Raw genomic sequence first — 21,791 nt, forward strand, 5'->3', positions numbered from 1 at the left:
GCTTATTGCAGTGGCGGAGGTCTGAGGTTACCATCATCTGCAACCACAGGCTCGTAGTACTGCTCATGTCAGAGCTTTTTGCCTGCTGCCTTCCTCAAATCCTTCCTTGCAGGTTGAGGCAGGGACAAAGCAGTGAACATGTTGGAGGTTGTCACTGCTCTATGCCTCGCGCTTCTGTAACGCTGCCCAACATGCCCAGAGTGAAAACTAGCCATTGACTGCGCCTGAAAGGCTTTTAGCTGCCATGGTCTTCATTACATCCTACTAAAAACTAGGAAAGGGCCCTGGCCTCCTGGCAGACGCTGAGCACGTCTTTGGGAGGCTCCCACAACGAAAGCAGCAAAGCATTTAAACAAGTGTTTCATTGTCTCTCTCAATTAAGCAGACAACATTGCATCATCACTGCTGTAAATACTTCAGTGTGCCAAATTGTGCCATTTTGCAAGGGCAAGCGCCAGTGCCTTTGCATTTTAAGTAACCTTTAGGCTGGAGCAGAAATTCCCAGCCCAGATGGGACACTGAAGAGCAGAGCAAGCAGGCTGGGATATGGTCCCATTACCCCAGAAAAATCTGCCACCAGCCTACAGCTCTGGGACTGAAAGACAGAGAGCTTGACCCCCATGTGTCTTTAGCAGTCCTTCATAGGTCTTTCTTCCATGAATGCGGAAGGGCAGACTAGTGTCCTTAGTCGTTGCAGCATCCTGTGGCAGCTATGAGTTTCACACTTTCTAGTTCAGCAGGTGGTGAAGAGCAGGTGCTTATTTTACGGCAAACTCCTGGACAGCCAAGCCAGTGGCTGCTGTAAGACGGCAGTTTGGAGGGAGACTGATTGCTGTGGTGAAATGGGGTCCTTCCCAATAGCACCTATTGCCAGTCCTGCTTCTTGCCTTTCCTTAATGTTGGCAAAATCGATGGATTTAACATCCACTCTTCGTACCATGTCTCATTTCCAGATGTCTCTGGCATCTGTTTTCTTCATAGAAGAAGCAGCGTTGGCCTTTCACTTGGAGGTAGCAAAATTCACCTCTTGGCATTTGTTGCTGGCAGACAGCAGCACAGCAAAGCAGGTTGGCTCACCCTAATTTCAGTTTTCCTTTAAATGAATTGGGCATCCCTGTCACAGCAGAGCCGTGCCTATGAAAATGGTGGGAGAACCGTGTTGCCATGTGTCGCTGAGAGCCCTTGACCACCACTACTTAGAGCTGCCCTCTCATTATACAAAGCGTGGCAACAATAAGATGTTTTCAGTGCAATTTCAGCAATCAGTCAAATTATTTCAGTTACCAGTCTCGTGCTTTTTTGATTGGTTTGGCCTATGTGTATTTTGTTTGCCACATTGGCTAATAGAAAATATGATTATTCTGAAAAAAATAAGCTTACTCTGAATTTCAGCAAAGGTGAGTAAACATAAGTGCAGCACACAGTACAAAAACACCACTTGGACTTATTAAGAAGTTTCTTGGGCTCATATTAGACTGAAGCAGTAAGATATATCTGAACCAGTATCATAAGTGTACACTAAAGCATCTACTGGTTCACAGCCACACAGTAAGGCCAGAACCAAGAATACCAGTAGACAAACCTTCGGATTGTGATACCACCAATAATAAGCTGATTTGAGGAGAAAGAAGTCAAATCCAAATTCCTGCTCTGCTGAAAGCTCTACTGGGCCATATTCAATATATGGGTATTAAATACTGGGTATTCAACCAGCCCCTGATCAGACAGCTGGTTGACCAGCTCTGCCTAACTAAAAAGCCCTCTTCCACTTGAGTAAGGGATTTTATCAAACTGCTGTTGTAGGAAAGCCCTTGCTTTCTAGATAAGAAATTCTGAAAAATTGTTAATATAAAATACATTCAATTCTATTTTCTGAGGACTCTATTACCTTCTCTTTCCCAGACAGAGAACTTTTTGCTTTGCTCCTTTTTCCAGTCTAATTCCACATTTGCCACAGTTTTGAAGGAAAGTGCACAGCACATTTTCATTCAGAAGTTGAAACACAAGTGTCTGGAGAGGTAAGGGATGGTTAGACTGGATAAACTCCACCATGAATCTTGCACGTATCTCAGGGACTCTACAGTAGTGCAGGAGAGGCAAGCAGAAAGCCGAAAATATGTTTATTCTTTTTCTTCTCCCATTAGACTCCCAAAGGTTCCTGTTTGGAGTCGGTGAAGATTGCCATTGATACTGGTTACCGCCACATCGACGGTGCCTTTGTCTACTACAACGAGCATGAGGTGGGACAAGCCATCCGGGAGAAGATTGCTGAAGGAAAGATCAAGAGAGAAGACATTTTCTACTGTGGCAAGGTGAGAAGCTGTGCTCAGATTATTTACACTACATCCAGGATTTCTGTGAATGGGCTTTCTAAGAATGCCAGTGGTCAACATCTGGCATGCTTCCAGATCCAACATCCTTTATTTTTCTTTCCTTGTATTACCATCATGCCACAGAGCTTTATGAGCACTAGATTTGCTGTTAAGCACAGGAATCACAATTGTTCTCAGTTTAAAACTCTGTCAGCAGTGGGAACCATGCAACATCCATCCTGCCTAGTGTTGTAGGTACCTGCAAGTTTAGACCATTGCTACACTCAGCAGTGCTGCCCAAGCTGTTACTGTCCCACGTGTTTTGCTGGCATGCACATTTTTATAGTCACACACTGAGCCCAATCTGGACAATGATTCTGCAAATGAGTTACTTTCTGTTACAGCAATTCCCCATACAGGTTTGCCATGAGATTGCACAATGAAAGGGGTGGCAGCAAGCACGTGCATGCAAGTGTCTGTGAACAGGAGAACAGCAAGTGCTTACATTGATACTACTGCCAGAAAATTACTCATCAAGCTACACCCTTAGTTACTGTATCACCTGTCATTAAAAAGTTCTAGGATGATGAATCAACTTACTGGGAGAGAAGATGTCATCACACTTCTGCTCTAGAGCAACAAGGCCAGAGTAATGCATTAGCTAGTTAATGCTTTAAAGTCTTCACTCTAAGAGTTGATTCTCTGCTAGAAGAATTAAATCCCTTCTCCGATTAAGTGTCTGACAAAAGCTGTTGCTACTACGATGACTATATCCCAGGTATAAGAGAGTGCTCTCATTGTACATTGCAGAATAAAGATCAGATGGCCCCAGAAAATTCATGGTGCCTGTCCAGTTTCTAATGGTGTTTGTGGCCTCACATTCCCCTTCCTGCAGTGCTTCTTTGAACATATCAGCCTAATATTTTCCCCTTCTCCTTTCCCAAATAAGACGTAATCCACAAAAGTTACTCAACAGCCTTGGAAATAAATACCATGGTTCCTAGAGTGAAAGATCTCAAAGGGTAAAAGGCCCATTTTACTGTGAGCAACTTAGTTAAGCTCTAAGAGCTGGGAAACTAAGCTTCAGATTGGGTAGTTTGCAGACCCAGTAGATTTTCAGCAGCTATAGACCAATTTCCAAGTAAAAAAATTCCAATCTGTAAAGTATGTAACTCAGATTTTCTAACTTCCCTGCTTGCTTCTACTGGTAACAACCTTGCCATCCTGAGAAAAGCTTCACATCCCCGAATTTTCCACCTTTATCAGGGTAGTCTCTCACAGTCTTTCATATGCCAAATATGTTGATTCGGGTCAGTCAAAAGATTTTGTTTCAACTGTTTTATAGTTTCATTACTGCAAATTACCAGTAATATTTTAAATGAAAACCACAAAGTTGCGCCAAAAGGTTAGAACCAGATGTCCCAACAATTTTGAGTCTTAACTTTCCCAACCGCTTCCCCTGGAGTTTATTTTCCCATATAAACCTTTAGGTTCTGAAAAGTGCATCTCTTGGTAAAATTTTCAAACTTACTTTATTTATTAAGCCTTTCTATATTCAGTTCTCTGATCTAGTCACTAGATTATTTTCCTAGTTCATAATCACTACTTAAAGATTCAGCCATCTGTGAAACCATTTGATTTCTTGATTGTACATTCAGTTGTTCCCTAAACTGCAGATCCTGCAAGCCACAGGCAATACCACAAGAGTCAATGCCCGTGGTTCCAGCCTGCCTTGTGACTGTGAGATGGAACACACATGAATTTATCTTTCTGTTGTGTCCTGTTTGTGCTTGACAAAACTGCAGGTGCTCAGGGTGACAGTTCATTAGAGCATCTCTGCTGTCTTTAAAGAGCTCAAAGGCAGAGTGGAAAATATTCTGTAACCAATTCGATTCATCACAATCCAGGATTTTCACAAGTTTCACTGAACATTTTCACAGCAGCTCTGAACTTCCCAGCAGGAGTGGGACTGGATGTCCCTTACCTTATGAGCTTACGTATCTTTAGCCTTATGTACCTCACAAACTTATGTATCTTATGAACCACAGGCAAATATCAAGCCACCAGTAGATACATTAGCCATTGATTGGTAACTGGCCGATATGAACAGGTGCATCTTCTGCAAAACGTGGTAGACAGACCATTCTTGGAAGCAGTCTGCACAACACAAGTTGGTTTTGTTTACAGCCTTACTGACATCAGAAGTACTGGAAATTCCCAAGACCATTCAAACTCAAGCCCCTGATGTAGATCTTTCCTTAAAGAAAGATGATGCAAATTGAAGGCTGGTCTGTCAGCAGGGGCTAACGAGAAGAGCCCCGCTGAGTGGCAGTGTTACTGGAATAGTGACTTGGTGCAATCGGGCTGCATCTGCCAGTTGAAATCATCAGCACTTGCACTTGGCTCTCAATGCTGGCTGGCTGATCAGGCAGAGCAGCTCAGCATCCAGAAATTTTAGAGGTTTTATGTCAACTGCCAACATCTCACTTGGCTTATACAGCAAGACCTTTTTGGTCTCCTCTTTCATCCCAGGATATTTCTTTCATTAAACTAGAAGTAACATTTCCAGGAAATGTGGTGTCCTGAAATGCCAAAGCCAGCTGGCAGCTTTGACTGCTCAAACGTCTACATGGGTTCTACTTAGGTAGATAATACAATAACTTGTACAAATCATGAAAACTGTTATGAAACTCTTAAGTTTCCATGGCATCTATGTGTTAACATAGTACAAATGTTTTGCTGTTTGCAAAGGCTGTTTCTTTAGAACCTCTGCAGTTTTTTAAAGGGAAGTATATCCACTGGCAAGAACTGAGCTCAACAGTGCTGGGCTAGAAAGGTCGCTCGGAAAAACTGCTTCTAAACTATCAACATACCCTAGGTTACTAAATTTCTAAACCACAGCAACGAAACAAACTAAACATGAAGATCATGTATTACCTGTATTTAAGTCCAAAACAACATCTCATTTTACACCTAAAGTGCTTTAAAAACGCCCAGACCAAAGGCTTTCAGGAAATCCAGCAGAACAGCTTAGAACTCAGAGCAGGACCTTGGTCCCTTTACTGTAGCACACCTCAGCCTGTGTAACCATCGTCTAGTGATCATAAACTCTTCATGTCTTGCACCATATCGCTAGGGAGGGTCTAGTATGAATCTCCAGGTGCCAAACCCTGTTTTGGTTTGTCAGCTTAGGGCAGGGTCAGATGTGCTGCTCTCAGTACTACTGAACTTCAAGATAACGTGTCCTTGCCCCTGCTGGCAGAACTGAGCAGATAGTTATTCCCCAGAAAAACAGTAATCCAATTTAAAAAAAAAAACCCAGATATCTGAAAAACTTTAAAACTTACCCAAGCTTTGTCCTTTGATACCTATAATCATTATCTTCTCCTCAAAATGGCAATTCAAGTGTTTCATTTCTCAAGAATGAATTTATTATATACCTTGGCATATGGAGACTGCCAGCTTTGGTGGCAGAACTGGCTAGGCAATGTCCATACCAACAAACAGCAGGTTTTTCCAGCTAATAAAGGTGCCAAAATCCTCAACACGACTCCACGTGTCAGTTTTGTGCATTAAAAAAAAGAAGATAAAATAGCCCAACTTATTGAGTGCAAACAAATGGCACTATAAACCTTCTATTGTGTGTTAATTCTGGGTTTTGTCAATTTTAACTGCAGCAGTCAGTTTACAAAGAGCTCTTGGTTACTAATTACCATGCTATGGTTTTATTCTTGCAAGAGATTTGCATCAGCAGAGTTCAGTTGGAGATAGTACTGAAACCTAATCAGCTAAGCACACTCCATAGCAACCTCAGGGCATAACCCTGCAAGGAAGCAGTTGTGATTAAAGAGGTTGGAAAGGCTGTGCTTTAACTAGTCGCACCTGCCTTACAGTAACTAAACAATAATACATCTTTCAGTGAGGACTGGGGGGCAAATTAAAACTCCCCTAGGTCAGGCAGTCCACAACCACAGGAGAAAAAACAAAAGATTCTCTTCGTGCCGGGTGCTTGGCTGTTCAGTAGCTAGCTCACATGATCTGAGCTGCTGCCTTCAAGCATAAAACTGACCACAGATTTCTCATGGGAATAAAGTTTTCCAGTGAAAGCATATGCTTGGAGAGCTCGAAAAACAAAAGGAATCTGCTTAAGTTCATTGAGCAAGAGTTTGCAATATACGCAACTCAGAAGGACCTGTCTTGTAATAAACAAATAACGTGATGTCTTTACTGGGTCAGCACTGGGACTGTCCTGGGCGAGGATTCCTGTCTTAATCTCTACATCTGCCTCTGACAGAGGACAGGATAAGGCCCCTCACCTTTGCTTGCTGTGATGTAGACCACAATGTCTTTGCGCTGTGCATAATGGGCTCAAAGGGCAAGAGGGGAGGGCCGGGGTGGGGCACCAGCTGAAGGATGCTCACTGTTGCTCCTGGCACTCAGAAAAGCGTGTGCTTGCCTCCCCAGCTGTGGAATACTTGCCACCCCCCAGAGCTGGTACGTCCCACGTTGGAGAGAACCCTGAAGATCCTGCAGCTGGACTACGTTGACCTCTACATTATTGAGCTGCCAATGGCTTTCAAGGTAAAAAGAAAAGTTGCCCAAAAAAGTGCATGATTGGCTTGAACCAAGTTCTCCATCTAGCATGTTCCTTGCAGCTGCCATTCTACATTTATATTAGCACTTTGGCCAGATAATATTTGATATATACTGCATGCATACATTTCTGTGCACTACCCACACAAAGAGAAGCTTCTAGGTGGTGTGAGAACAGTTACTGACAGCTGTAGCATAGGGTCTCGTCCACTGGAAGGACAGGTCTTCTGACTGGGGTTGAAAACTTTCTATGCTGAAGAATTACTGTAGCTGAAGCAGTACGTGTCTTAATCCTCTCTGAGCCAAAAGTGGGTCACTGGAGCAAAGTGGCTATACAAGGCAGTGAAGGGCTAGGGACAAAATTTGGAGGGGTAGAGGGAAAGTGAAAAAAGCCACCAAGTTTATTTCCTTACTCTGTCCCAAAAACTGAATAGCCTCAGTAGTGTTAAAGCCACTGGGCAAGTTGTGGTCATGAGCTTAATCTCCTTAACTCCAATGCTCCTCTCGGACAACTTCAGTAGATCACAGCTGGTCCCAAGCATGGGTTGTCCATCTCTCAGTCTCAAATGTCTGAAGAGTTAAAGCCTGATATTCCTTTGTACCACTAGCTCTGGACAACTTGTAGCCGAAACCTTTGAATGCAAGGAGCTCACATCTAAGTTGCATGCCTTGCTTGCAATGAGCTCTTGTGAGTCTCCAAATTTTCTGGTTTCACAGTCATTTGTACCTTGCTTTACAATTTTCTTCTATGAGTACACAATATGAAGGCAAAATAAATAATAGTGAAATTAGAAGAATGATATTCAAAATGTACTCAAGTGGTTTTGAACCAGTTAAATCCTTTTTCTTAGGGAGAAAAGGATCAGGCAATTAGCTGGCTAATTGTTTCTGTGGGATGTTTGAGCTCTAAACTGGCCCCTTTTTGCAAGAAAGGTAGTTCTCTGATTATTAAAATTATATTTTACTATGGCCTCCAAACTGCCAGAAGCATCAGATAGGAAGCAATTTACCAGAGAAGAAATAACCTTAGACCTGCAGTTCCTTTTTCGCCAAGGAAGCCACTAAGTCCTGTATAGGAGTAACTGGACTCTGATATTAAAACTTTATTTATACAGTCCTATGTATGCAATCCTTTTGGGTAAATTTTTTAAAATTTCCCACCACTTGCAATTTCCTGTTTCCCTTTGCTTTTATTTGTATTCTGTAGTAGTTCATTCTCCCACGTAGTGAAGGTCATTGTCTCACAATATAAAGATATAGACAGCTGGCTTTAAAGTAATGTACATCTGACTCCCTGAGGCCTGTATCAACAATCTGAGCTGTTAAAGGAGCAACAGTCCTGGAGATTCATTCATGTCTCCCACGAGAGGAGAGAAAAAAAAAAAGAAGTTACTTTCTGCCTGAAAAATATACATTTTTCTGTGCCAAATACACTAAGAAAAAAAACCCATCCTTTTGCAATGGTGATAGGTTTCCTTTCTTTGCTCCCTCTCTCACAAACACACCCATCTCACATGCGATGCTTGCCTTGGGTGAGGAGTATGCAGGAACAATGCTAACAAACTCCTAGTCTACAAATGTTGGTGCTTTCCTGTCTCCTGAAAAACCTAGCAAAACTAGTCTGTGCCTGGAAATCAGTGAACAACTCGAGGCAAAGCTTACAGTCCCACTCTGAAACCAGTGGGAAATGTCCCTGCAGAGCCCAGCGATGCAAGTTCTCATACGGGCTTTTAGGTAGAGCAAGAAGAATCTGTTTTCAGAGAGCACCACTCAGAGGAGGAAAGCCCCACCAGGCCAGCACTTTTAGAAGGATTGATCCTTGTGGAAATCCACACCAGCACCACTTATCTCAGTCAAGACAAATTCATCTTCAAGCACCATTCTACCTGACTTTGTTCACTTTTTAGAGCACAAGTGATAGAAATAGAGGGAAATGGGGGGATGATAAGTTAGCTAAGGTAATTGTGTATATTGACTGCTATCATAAACTAATGTTGAACAGAAGTTAATGAATTAAAAGTGGAACAGAGTAAAAAGGTCTTTAATTCAGACTGACCCCCTGAACTCAAAAAAGTCCAACTACTATGCACTGAGCTTGCAGTCCTTGGAGACTCTGCTGGCATATCATGAGGGTGAACTGTTTGTTCCAAAATGGAACAAACCATGGCATGGTTTTTGTAAATAGTGCTTCTCCACCTCAAGTTACAATGGCAAACAGTTTGCCTTCTAATAGAAAAGTGTACCAAACAGCCACCTACCTCCTTCTAGTCAAGAGCTGGGGTTTTTTGTTGTTTTTTTTTCTGTTTTGGTTTTTTTTTTTTCCATCAAGACACAGCAACAAAGGCAACAAGTGATTTTTGTGGAATTCATTGAGGAAAACCAGCACATATGGAGGAGGCAGGCTTATGGCTGTAACTTAGACCTTGGCCTCTGAGATCTAAGGCTGTGTTTTCCTTAGACTCACTTTTCCGATGAAATGCCTTGAATTTTAACTTCTTGACTGAATTGAGAAGCACCAGTTACTGATCATATTAGTCACAGCTGCATGTTCCCCAAAGGGGTTACCATGTCAACATCTCATACCCAGGCCTTTGAAATGTAGCAGTTTGCAGTCAGATCAAGTGTCAAACATCACTGAAGGGTTTCTATGAAAAAAAAAAAAAAAGAAGTTAAGTTGCGATCAGACAAAAGGGAGGAAGATGTTAATGCATTGCCTGCAACAGCAGTGAAATGACCAGCAAATAAGAAAAAGCTGTGCTCGTGAGATATCATCTCATAACTCATCTCTAAAGTCTTTTTTATGGCATGTAGAGATAGGGAGAAAGAGGTTATAATGCTCAAAGAAAGGTGGATAACATACTTAAGAGGTTCACAGCCTGTACTATAGCTAGGCACATGGCCCTTTACTACTAGTAAGTAGCTCTTGGAAACTGCTGGGAGCTGGACTGAGCTGGTACTCTTCCCAGGTGCCTCAGACACAAGCAGGATCAGAGGAAGGGCTGGGAAGAAAGGAGGGGAGGGAAGAAGTAGAAAAGAATACAGGTTGGTACTCTAACCTAGTCCTTTGGAAGGAAACTAGCCCTTTGGATGCTAAAAGGTCAAAAGTTTATTGAAAAACAAGGCCGTCCAGGAACTCCTGAGTGTGCACACATGTGACAGTTCAGAAGTGTATCCAAGGACGATGTAGAGTGGAGGATGTGGTAAACCCAGCATGAATGACCTGTTGAACTTAGGGTGTTTCAGAAAGTTTTTGAATTTTTTTTTTTCTTGTCTGCTAGTAGAAACAGTCTGTGGAAAAATCTTTGACCTGAGGAGTGAAAATTTTCCTTTAAAGCACAAAAGTGTGGTTTTACTTTTCAGCCTGGAGATGCAATCTACCCAAGAGATGAAAATGGAAAAATTATCTACCATAAGACAGACTTATGTGCCACTTGGGAGGTAAGCAAACACAATATCCATCCATATATGCTTTAAAAACACAGATCCTCATTCTCAGTTTTGCTTGTGGCCTTCATGAACAAAGCTGAGATATTGACAGGGCAAATGGATCAAATTCTGCTAGCTCCATGGATAAATTTTACTTCTGTCCCTAAGGATGTTGCTTCTTGCCATCACTTAATTATTTTTATAACAAAATAAAACATTGTTGAAATATCTGACATCCACATTCCTTCTTTCAGAGTGCACTCTACATGTGCTAGTTGAAATATCTGCAGGTTTTTACCACTCTCTCCTCTTTATCAGATCTTTACAGCAGGGCAAAATTGGAGTCCTAAGTAGTAACTGGATTCTCCTCAAAAAAGGATGCTTTTCACCTTCAAGATAAAACAGAATTTGCCTTAAAGCTCACCATTAAAAAAAAAAAAAAAAAAAACCCACAAAAAAATCAACAACAATAAAAACCCAAAACTCTTGCCATCAGAACAAGTTCTCTCACTTCTAAATTTAATTATCAGATGAGAACACAAGGTTTTTCTACTAAGAAAACTTGGAGGGAAGTAGCATTTGCCTGAAAGATTGCATCCTAAATTTTTTTGTGATGCACTCTAATTCCATAGTCAGGTGTCTGCTTAAGCCTACTACCACTTGGCTTCAGGATCTCAGTTGAGGCAGAAAGTGAGATTAGTGATCTCCTCATGTTCCTTTCAAAGCCTTGGACACTCTTTAATTTATGTCCAGAGCTGGTCAGCTCTTCTTCTGCACCAGGTCTGCTGCAAAAGCATCACTATTTTAGCCCAGAGAGACAACATGGGCCATGAAACATTCCACTTCAGCTTTCACCATCCAGAGCTGGATAGTCATGTCCCAATTTAGATCTACTCTAGCTGCAGCAGATAAAGATAAAGCATGGGTAAAAATCAAAGTTCAGAATGGGAGAGAGTCCAGGGTGGGCTTGGGCTTTCCCCTGGCAGCTGAGCCATCCAGGCTGGGTCCCAGGAGGAATGGGGACTTCCACGTTAGTTGTTTATGTTACCCTTGTCTTTGGCTGATGCGCTTCATTCCTCTTTCGCAGGCTGGTTACTCAAATGTTAAAAGCAGCAGCTGTCCGAATAGTGTTATGTTTTCGTCTTCAAGCTGGTGCTTATTGTAAAGGATGTGTTTTAGCAGGTCACTCTCTTCAGATAATAAGCCAAGAGGAAAAAAAAAAAATAGATGGTGGAGAGTGTCTGCAAATAATAGCATCAATTTAAGAAAAACTGGCTGAACTCAATCCAGATAATTTTCACTCTCTCAGTATGGTGCTAGCAGGCAAAAACAGCTCCAGATGACTGTATTTGCTGACTTGTCACTGGGTGATACAAAGCATATGAGGCCAACTAGAGGTCATCAAATACGTGGTGCCTCTTACCTCCCTGCTTTCAGCTCCTGTGAGACAAAAAGGAACAACAAAACGGGCAGGAGGAGCATCCAGCTCCACCATGGGGTCTGCTCTGCCTCAAACAGTCACTGCATAGTTTGTCTGCAGAGTTTCTTGGAGCAAAGGGGAAGACCATAGGAAAGGACTCTCTTTCCCCTTAACAACCCAGCAGATGAAACTAATGAAGATCAGGGCATGTATTCATATTCAGTATCCATAAGACTTTCTCGGCTATTAGGATTTGTCTGAAGTGCAGAATATCTGGAATTCCTCTCTCCTCTCTTTTTTTTTTTCCTACTTTATACTTTACTGAGGTTTTCTGTGCTAATTTTGTGATGTGCCTTGCCAGATATTTAGGGGATTTCACAGGATAGAGACTTCATATGGAAAACTCTCATACAATCAAAAGGAATAAATTGACTTATCAGAAAAGCAATCTGTTTTGTTCACTTCCCTTCTCCAGCTTTCAGGCAGTGCTAAGGCAGCGTAAAGTAAGCAAAACTCTTTGAAAGCAGATGTCTGGCACTTAAGTATCTGTATCTCAGATTAATCTTTCTGCTCTCCAGATAAATTCTGCCTTGACAGGAGGTATAAAACATTAAGGTTTGGTCTGGAAAGCAGGCCTACACAGGAACAGAGTTTAGAAGAGTGGGATGGCACCAGTCTTCGTGCTAATGGAGCAGTTAGTTCTGCTGCAGTAAAGGTTTTTCTCCAGTCTCAAGAATGGACTATCTTCCACCTATCTCTAAAACACGTGCTCCAAGGAATCAAGCCAACATGTGGGACTTCACTGGTCTTTGCTTTCTTTGCAGGCTATGGAAGCATGTAAAGATGCAGGCTTGGCAAAGTCTATTGGCGTATCCAATTTCAACCGCAGGCAGCTGGAGATGATCCTCAACAAGCCAGGACTTAAGCACAAACCTGTCAGCAACCAGGTACGACTGCAAGCGGAGGGCAGTGCCTGGCACAGGGACACTGCCCTGTAGGGCACACAGGGGTAACACATGGCCTAAGCTGCCATGTGCAGAAGGGTGACATACACTTTGCCACAGTGGCTGCCCTCCATGCTGTCACATTTGGATTTCTGGCTTGAAAAATATTACTCATCCTATCTAGGCTAAAGATAAATATTTGAAGGTGCTGAAACAATTGTTTTCCTCAGTTCTTGCTCCAGGACTATAAAACTGGTGCCTCTGTGCCAAGCTCCATAACAAGGTTCAATGCTGAGTCAATGCAGATCTTAAATCTCTGCCACGTACATTACTTCAAGTCCAAAAAATTCCCCAAGACAAACCATTCAGAGCTCACCAGTCCTCAACGAAGCCATGTCTACCTCAGCTGACACCAAAACAAAACAACCCTAAGTATCAGGGATCCTGAGGCACTCTAAGCTTCCCAAGTTTAAAAGCCGTTAGAAGTAACTTCTGGATTTCCTGTACTTGCTCTCTTGTGCCTTTCCCATAAGATATCAGTAAGAGTTAGAAAAAAACCCTAACTTAAAGAGGAGATCACATGAGGTGACCGAGGTGAGCTGAACAAGCCCATGAAGATGATAGGCATACCCAAGTTAAATTACAGTCGCAGAGCTCAGAGAAGGTGATAAGTGGCAGTGACCTATCTGAATGCCCAATACCTTTGACTCTGGCACTTGGCAGCTTACTGCGTTTCTTAGAAATCCATGGGAAGCTCTTCTGATTCATCTGGCACAAACGAACATCCATGTTAACAGCATCAGAGAAGAGGCCAGAGGCCAACTGGGACCAAATTCCCACCCTCAGTGAGTTGTCTGGAAGGCAGGATTGGCATGGGCAGGATAGGGTGGCCAGCTATAGCCTACATTTCTGTCTTCGGCCTGCAGGGAAAGGCCGCCAGAGAGAGGAGGAAATTCCAGCACCCTTCACTGGTATTAATATGCCCAGCAGGCGTAAAATGCAATTGCTGTTTCTGGCGTGCCCCTAAGGCTGCACCAAGCATTGCTACTGCTTCCCAGGGTGGAGGAAAACCCGGCAGAAGATTAAGCACAGCTTAGGGCAGCTAGCCAGCAAGCATAGATGTGCCAGCTAGCATCAGACTGTCCACAAACAGTGGTTGCTCTGTCACCTTGTAGACATCCCTTTCCCGGAGACTTGAGAATGCAGCCAGAAGATCCCTGCCTGTAAGGGAATGATGCACACTATTTGCAATGTGGGAGGGCAGACCTTGTAACAAGGTCATAACTGTTATGGAGATCTCACCTTTTTCATATCCCCCTCCCTGGCCCCACCACCACACCCTTCTATCTGGGATAGCTTCTTCTAACACTTCCCCTAAAAACATCATCAGATTAGTCATTCTGAATGCAAAAGGCAAAGAAACAGAAGATCTGACCCACATGAGATGAGTTGCCTTCTCAGCCTACATCTCTAGTGAGCTTCCCTCACCTCCATCCTCCCCAATTAGTGCCACCTTTACACTGAGGGCCAATAAAAATTCCCTGCAGCCAAATTATAATCACAAATGTTAATCTGCTGTCCACCAAAAAGAGGAAAAAAAAAAAAACACCCAGCAATGTACAATTGGAACAGTAGCCACAGACTGAGTTTCCCTGTTCCTTAGCTTACACATATGCTTTCCTGAAAGCATCATCTTGTCTGTAGCTCTCTCAAATACTGGGACACCATCTGCTTCTATATCTGGTCCCATTGATTAATCATTCTTTCTATGTTACTCTTGTAGGTTGAATGTCATCCCTATTTCACCCAACCCAAACTCTTAGAATTTTGCAGACAACATGACATTGTTATTGTTGGGTACAGCCCACTGGGAACCTCAAGAGATGAAACATGGTAAGTCCCCACGTTACTTTCTAACAGGAGGGCTGCTATCCAGGAAAAGAATAATAGTTCTTCACTGCTGGGTCTCTGTGCAGAATACCTTTGTCCTCATTTTTCAAAGTAGTTTTGAACTTCAGTGTCTAAATATTACTATTGTGCATGTAAACTTGCAACACTCCTGCTGCATGCTGTCATCAAAACCAAGTGTCTGTATAGGAGGTCACCTTAGGTCTAGTCTAACAGAAAGCAAGTGTCTGTAACTGGGAACGCTGAGGCTGAGGTGAGGAAATAGAAACTAAGTCAATGTTAGGACATCACATAGGAAGTTGCCTTTGAAAGCCCACCAACTTAAATGCCAAAGGTTTTCTCCTGTCTTTCACACTAGTCAAAAAGGTGTGGTATTCTATCCACAAATCCACAAACAAGTAGATGCCACTATGTTTTGACATTAAAGTTAGAGTGGGGTTTTTTTGTTTTCTTTTTTTCCAATTTTCTTCCAGGGTAAATGTGTCCTCCCCTCCCTTACTGAAAGATCCTGTGCTGAATGCCATTGGCAAAAAGTACAACAAGACTGCTGCACAGATTGCTTTGCGTTTTAACATCCAGCGAGGGGTGGTGGTCATTCCAAAAAGTTTCAATCCACAACGAATCAGAGAGAATTTCCAGGTAAGTTCATACTCTGATGGTGCATGGATGAATCCACTTACATTGACTTGCCCACTATAGAAAGAGATTTTCCCATTTCTTTCTGTAGAGACACAAGGCTTGACCAATGTCAAGCTATGCCATATTTCATGCTTTTTTGTCCCCATCACTTAGTGGTACTATGATATGACAATAATAGAGTAGAGAGGAAGTTTTGGTGTCTTCTAACCCTCTGGAGAGGTTAAAGTTCTAACTGGTGGTGTAGAGAGCACCAGTTGCTGCAGTGAGCAGCACAAGCGAGATGAAGCAACTCAGTAGGCCAGCAGCACAAGGTTGCTGGCTGTAGGTGTTTGGGAACGACTGACTTGTTCTACCCAATCCTCAGCTTTGTTAAGGAAGTGTTGTTGCATACAGATGTGCCAGAAAAGCTCATAACCACACCACCAGAAAGCATCTGGCTTGACCACCACACCCAAATAAGATGAAGCGTTCTTCCCATGCCCCTTAGTGCTCAGCACCCACACAGCTCCCTGCTTTCCCTGCCAATGTATTGCTTCCAAAGCTGGTGGCCCAGTACTTGCCAAACTACCTTTCTCTTCTTGCAAGAGAGCGTAAGCAAATGTGACTGGACTTATTCATGTCCTCAAGACTTTCCTATAAATGCAAGCAAGTATGGATTTGTGGGGGAGATGGCAGGGGGGAAGAAAGGAGGTTAGACTTCTGAAGACTGGAACATATGAACATTGATTGTGTCAAAAAAATGCTAACTTATTCCTAACTTCTCCTTGCATTAGATCTTTGACTTCTCCCTCACTGAGAAAGAGATGGAAGAAATTGCAGCCCTGAACAAAAACGTGCGTTATGTGGAACTGTTAATGTAAGTCCAGGAGGTACTGTAGATCCTCACAGAACATTTGTGTCTTTTCAGGGTACTTAAAAAGAAAAACTTCCTTTTAATACTAATTTTTGTATATAAAAAAAAAACCAAATTTATTTTATGGTAAGGCTTAAATATGGGAGGTCTTTAATGCAGCCTGAACACGTACTTGGACCCACTGCAAAAATGAGCGTACAATACTTGCTTACAGCTCAGATGTCAAAAGCCCACCTAGTAGAAAGTGACTGTATCTGGCTATCCCGTCTCTGCTCCATCTCCTTAAATGCTTTTTGCTGTATGTTGTAATGACAGTCTCTGCCACTCACAAGGCATAGCATTGCCCTTGTCTCGCAGTGTGGATATCAGAGCCAAAATTCAAACAGGAGCACTTTGTCTTTCCCCTCTTTCCCATCTGCATTTCTAGTGCTCAGCAAGCCACGTTGCTGCTTGAGTACAACAGCTTATGGATTGTAAACCTAGTGTTTCCAAAGGCAACTTGTCCTAAGGCTAAGAATTGGAAAGCTAAGAATTAAGAGCACTGCTACATGAAGCCACAGGGGTAATTTAGGGAGAGCTCTGCTCCTTCTCACTTAATTGGGTAGAACACCAAAATTTGCCTACCCAACTTCCTCATAAAAAGATGATATATCTTAGTGATCACAGGTGGTCAGAAACTTTGTTTTGACCTTTTCTTTGACGTTGTCTTCTTTAGCAGTCTCCCTCTCCTGCTGTCATGTTGAGTTGTACCTTCTTATATGGAAAGCAGAAAACCATGCAGCTTGTTTGACTGCTAGACCACTTCCCAATTAACTCTTTGAGAACTAACAAGGCTTGATCTCTTCCTGCTTGTGATCTCAAGCTTACCACCCAATGTAGTTTTGCTTCACCAAAAGGCTGCACTACCCCACAAGGCTCAGACTGACCCAACATCTCCTCTTCCGGAGAATGAGGCTGTTTGTTTTTCCTTCAGCTCAAGAGCATCTACAGTTTATGTCCAAACTTTATGCTTTCCCCTTTTCAGGGTACTCAGCATGTAGCCAAATGCTAGAGATTAATTTCCATGCATTTCTCTTGTTACGTTGGATTACCTGTGTCTTGCCAAACTAGTGTGCTCAAGCACTGAAAATAATGAAAAGCAGGAACTTCATAGCACTCTAAAACACTAAGTTAAAAGCATCATAATGGAGTTTGTCTTTCACATTTAAGCTCAGCCAGGTGCTCTAAAGCTGTAGTTTTTTAAAAGCTTAAAAGAGCCTTCTATTGATTAGCAGCACTTAGTTCCAGAAGGCTTCTCACAAATGGCCTAGCAGATTCTTTTACATGTGTTTTGGTGTTTGAAATTGTTTGGTTTTTCATAGCTAAGTTGAGCTATAACATTATTTAAACTTTTAGTGAGTATATATATGAAATACAACCTTGTGCAAATGCAAGAGCGTTTTCTAGAAGCAAAGTTAAAGGATGCAAATGCCCACAGGAGAAGAACTTTCTAAACCAGCAATCCAAAAAACTAATAAACTAAATGCTTTGCTTTACTAGACTAAATTTGGTCACAGGAGGCCACTGAGGACAAGGAAAACAGGATGCATAGGATGGATATTGCCAGCTCCATTTTTCACAGGAATGCCATGTTCAGGGAAAATGCTTAAATACAGTCTGACCTCAGCTGTGAAAAATGCCTTCTCGGAAAAGTGATGTTGCCATGTAAGGAGCCGCTAAACATATCTGCCTACAATGTGTTCTCACACCAAAGTGTCTGGAATTGACACTGCAACAGATGAGTTACCAGTCTCAAGAGATTCTTATTTCTCTTCCAGTTATCAGCTACCATGGGTACAGTGTGCAAATCTGTTACTCTGGTGGTGTGAGTAAGCCCATACAAACAGGATATTGCAATCGATGGAACGAGCTAGCAAGTTTAGGCATCTGAGCAAAAAATGGAGGCTTTGTGAAAATATGAGTACTCCAGGAAATCTCAGTCTGAAATGGTTTCTTCTCCTCTTGGAGAAATCTAGATGTATTCTGCTGGGCAAGTTTTACATTAATCCATCTGCTTGATTTATCTTGTGCTCCTTCCAGTCTCTGCTGTGGCCATTCCTCCTTACCAGTTACTCCAGGCTGCATTGACTCCTCTGAGTGAATAATTTTCACTCAAAGGACTCAGACCTTTGAACATGAGATCTAATTAGCATGTATGCTCCATAGATGGCAAGTAAAGATTATGACGATGGCAACTCAGACATTGTTAAATTATACCAAAACTAAACAAGCCAAAGTGTTGTGGCTTGTTTTTTTGAATCAACTCAATCTGTTAATGTGTAAACACTTCAGCTTGGCTGAATATCGGAATGAAGTGTTTTGACACAACCGATTAAAAATGTTTGATGCCTTCCAGTTAGTTAATGTCAATATTGTTAAATGTATCCTTCCCAAACTGGAAGGATTTACAGCTGGGATAAATGCCTGTATTTGTTGTGCTCTCCTGTAAGGCAAGGCAGCCAGCTGCCATGGTACACCTGAGAATGTTCTTTAGAAATTTTTTTATTTTACTAATGGAAAATGTTTGTCAAGCCAAGGCTTGTGGTTTAGCATCATCTTCTCAAACAAACAAACAGGAAAATGCACAACAAACAACTAGCTCTCTCTCAAGTCTGCAAATAATGGTCAAATGTAGTATTATTTTTTTCATCTGCAGTTGACCCTGAGAATTTTCTTTTTGCCTTTTACAATGATCCTGGATCGTGCATCTTCCCTCAGCAGGCAGTTTTTAAGATGAAGCCTGAAGTCTCTCTACTTTCGGTAGTACACAGCCATGTACATCCCTTTCTCCCCTCAACCGGGTCACCTCAAAGCTTCTTTGTAAATTCTCTGCCACTGGTGCTTATTAACCTGTCAGAGAATCTACATCTAGGCTGAGCTAGAGGGCAGCTAGACCGAGCCTGGATATGACAGCCACTTGGAGAAAGCACAATACCAGACCCAGACCTGTTCATGCCAGCTCTAAATGCATAAGCCAAAGTAGTACAGTCTGGTGTCTCCACCTCTCCTGGAAATATAACCCTTATTTCTGAGGGTTTTTCTAGACATCTGAAAAAAAAGAAGTCTTCCCCTTCTACAATGGACACATAGTGATGCCATCCCACTTCCCTACAACACTTCTACTAACCTGACTTAAATCCACAAATATAGCAAGAATAGTTGACGTGAAAACTCTTGTTGGTTTTTCCCACCTGTCCATAAGGTACACAGTCTGTAGGCCTGAAAAAATTGTTCTTCATTGCCCTCTCCTTAAATGCACAGGTTTTCTTCCAACTCTGCAGGGAAGATTATCCAGAGTAGACAGCTTCTGAATAAGCAGAAGAGCCTTCCATGAAGGCCATCTGTATATTGCAAGGAAGAGAAGAGGTTTGATAGGCACAGGACAACTGCCTCAGTGATGTGAAATCCTGCTTCACCCGAGAAGCTCACTTGTTCTATCTGACCTATTCACAGGTGGCGTGACCATCCAGAGTATCCCTTCAGTGATGAGTACTGAAAACAAGGTGTGCCTGGGCAGGTTCCTAACTCAGTGCTGTTAGGCGTCGCTGAAAGAGACTCAATGTTTGGTGCTTTGACTTCATGGAAGACTGTTCAAATCAGCATTAAAAACATAACATTTACTAACTCATGTCTTGTCAGTCTCTTATTGCTGCTAGAGAGCAAATCTATTTAGTCTATTGTATCTCTGGTTTTGGCTTTGGAGGCTTTAACTCCGAGCATTGAAGCTTCAGAGTGACAGCTGATAAAATTTCTCTTGAAAACAGGCTCACTAGTTCAAGCCAAATCATTTTCAGTAATGGCACATTCTTCATTGAATTTGAAACAATTTCTGCTTCGGTAGATGTGAAGTAATATCATTTTTGTTTCACAACTCGAGAGAAAATTAGGAATGGGGAACTAATTGAATTTGAGATACACATATGGACATATGTATGCTGAAATATAGATAGATATATTCATTACTTCATGCAGTGAAGCCTGTTTCACTCTGACTAGAGTATTCTTCAGCTGCATACATGGCCTGCATTCTGGAGGTACACCCCAGCTGGCTCCACATATAAAGAGCTCAAGTCCTAAAGCATTACAAGCATGTTCATATCCCCCTCACCTCAGCTGAGGCCATCAGTGAAACACAGGAGAGTCTGTGACATCTATACTTGAGCTGCCATACACGAATGGTATTGCATAATGTTGTATATGCAACCTGGAGCTAGCACTAGTGAGAACCTCATCTTGTGAGAATAAAAATCCCTTAACTTTCTTTTCTGCTCTGCAAACTGTTTCACCCCCAAAAACCTTCTGTTTACTTCAAATTTCTTACAGTCTTTTGTATAAAGTTCTGACCAAGGCAATACTGAATTAGGAAGCCAAGTTTTAAAGGAGGAGAAAGTTGTATTTTGTTAAATATCACTTTCTACCATGCTTTGAGACTGGAGAACACTGGGTAGGTCCAAGAAAGGGATAGGAATCAGGCAGAAGGAACCTGGAGATTTCATTCAGTCTGCCCTCAGCTCTCTGAAACATGGTGACAGAAGCACGGACGCAAGAGTAAGGAAGACTAAATCCTTCAGCATTAATTTCTTTTTCAGAGGACTTGTTTGCTCAACAAGTTTTGCAACCTACTCACATCTGCAGAAGGCTACTTTCCCACCCTCCAATGCCTGAGCACTCCAGTTTCCTGACACAGAGTGGGTACACTACAGAGGTATTGGAGAAGAAACTAAACCATAGACAGAAAGAGTACTTCATGTACTAAAACGTGCGTACTGCCATGGGAAAATGGGTCATACATAACCTTCGGTCTATAGCATCTGCTTTTATTTATTACCATTGATATTTATTATCCCCGGAGTGACAGGAACAGGAAAATGCCAGCATTTATGGTTCATGGAGACATTTCTGTTGGGTCAGGGTGTGCTCCTCACAGCTGAGGCAGAGAAGTGCAGGAGTGACCATTTCACAGAAGGAGCAGGCAAGGCTCCCAAAGGGGTTTACTGCCAACACAACCCTGGATGAGCTCAGTAGGCACCACCAGAGAAGCCCCTTCATGAGGACAGGTGGGTGGCCTTCACATAGTGTCTATAAATCAATTTATAAAGGTGTGTCAACAGAGGACATTCTGCTTGCCAGAGCTTACCCAAGGGCAATTCCCATTTTATTCTATTACCCACTTAGGCCAGAGGGGGAAATATAAAAGGCAGGGGAGTTATAGCTGAGGAGGAAGACAATATATTGTAAGTCTGCTGGTATAGATCCAAAGACAATCACAAAGTCAGGTGGAGCTCTGCTCCCAGGTGTGGGCAAAACCACAATCACAGCCCTGCTTTGCCCCTTTGCAAGCCACCTGAGGGCCTGGCCAAAAACCTGAACAAAATCCAAGTCTAAATAAAAGTGCAAGAGAGGAGCACAGTTACTGCCATAGCCAACATGCTGTTCCAGTTGCTTCATAAGTACAAGCCTTAAATAGAGCTATCAGGGCTCAGCAGCTTAACAGTAGCACCATACGAGATTTGCACTGTAACTTGACCAGGTTCAGGTCTCCAGCCACGGCCAACATTCAGGCCAGGTTTGGCAGAGCTCTTACTCTCTACACTGCAAGTGTCAGCTTGAATGCTCACACCAGCCTCTTCGCAGCTATCAGCTCCTTCTGGACATCC

The 21,791-nt window shown here is 42.5% G+C and overlaps 1 protein-coding gene across 1 annotated transcript in view; it reads left to right on the top strand.

Annotated features, from left to right (window-relative positions):
- Nucleotides 1-19,762, top strand: part of AKR1D1 (aldo-keto reductase family 1 member D1) — a 34,233-nt gene extending 14,471 nt beyond the window's left edge. Inside the window, exons 2-9 of the mRNA XM_086740157.1 lie at nt 2,145-2,312; nt 6,777-6,893; nt 10,266-10,343; nt 12,576-12,698; nt 14,479-14,588; nt 15,077-15,242; nt 16,016-16,098; nt 19,588-19,762. Coding sequence (XP_086596283.1) covers nt 2,145-2,312; nt 6,777-6,893; nt 10,266-10,343; nt 12,576-12,698; nt 14,479-14,588; nt 15,077-15,242; nt 16,016-16,098; nt 19,588-19,630 — 888 coding nt within the window. The 3' untranslated portion in view covers nt 19,631-19,762. The remainder of the gene's footprint in view (nt 1-2,144; nt 2,313-6,776; nt 6,894-10,265; nt 10,344-12,575; nt 12,699-14,478; nt 14,589-15,076; nt 15,243-16,015; nt 16,099-19,587) is intronic.
- Nucleotides 19,763-21,791: the final 2,029 nt, after the last annotated feature.

The sequence above is a fragment of the Chlamydotis macqueenii genome, chromosome 1 (assembly GCF_036417535.1).
Source record: "Chlamydotis macqueenii isolate bChlMac1 chromosome 1, bChlMac1.mat, whole genome shotgun sequence".
Taxonomy (NCBI): Eukaryota; Metazoa; Chordata; class Aves; order Otidiformes; family Otididae; genus Chlamydotis; species Chlamydotis macqueenii.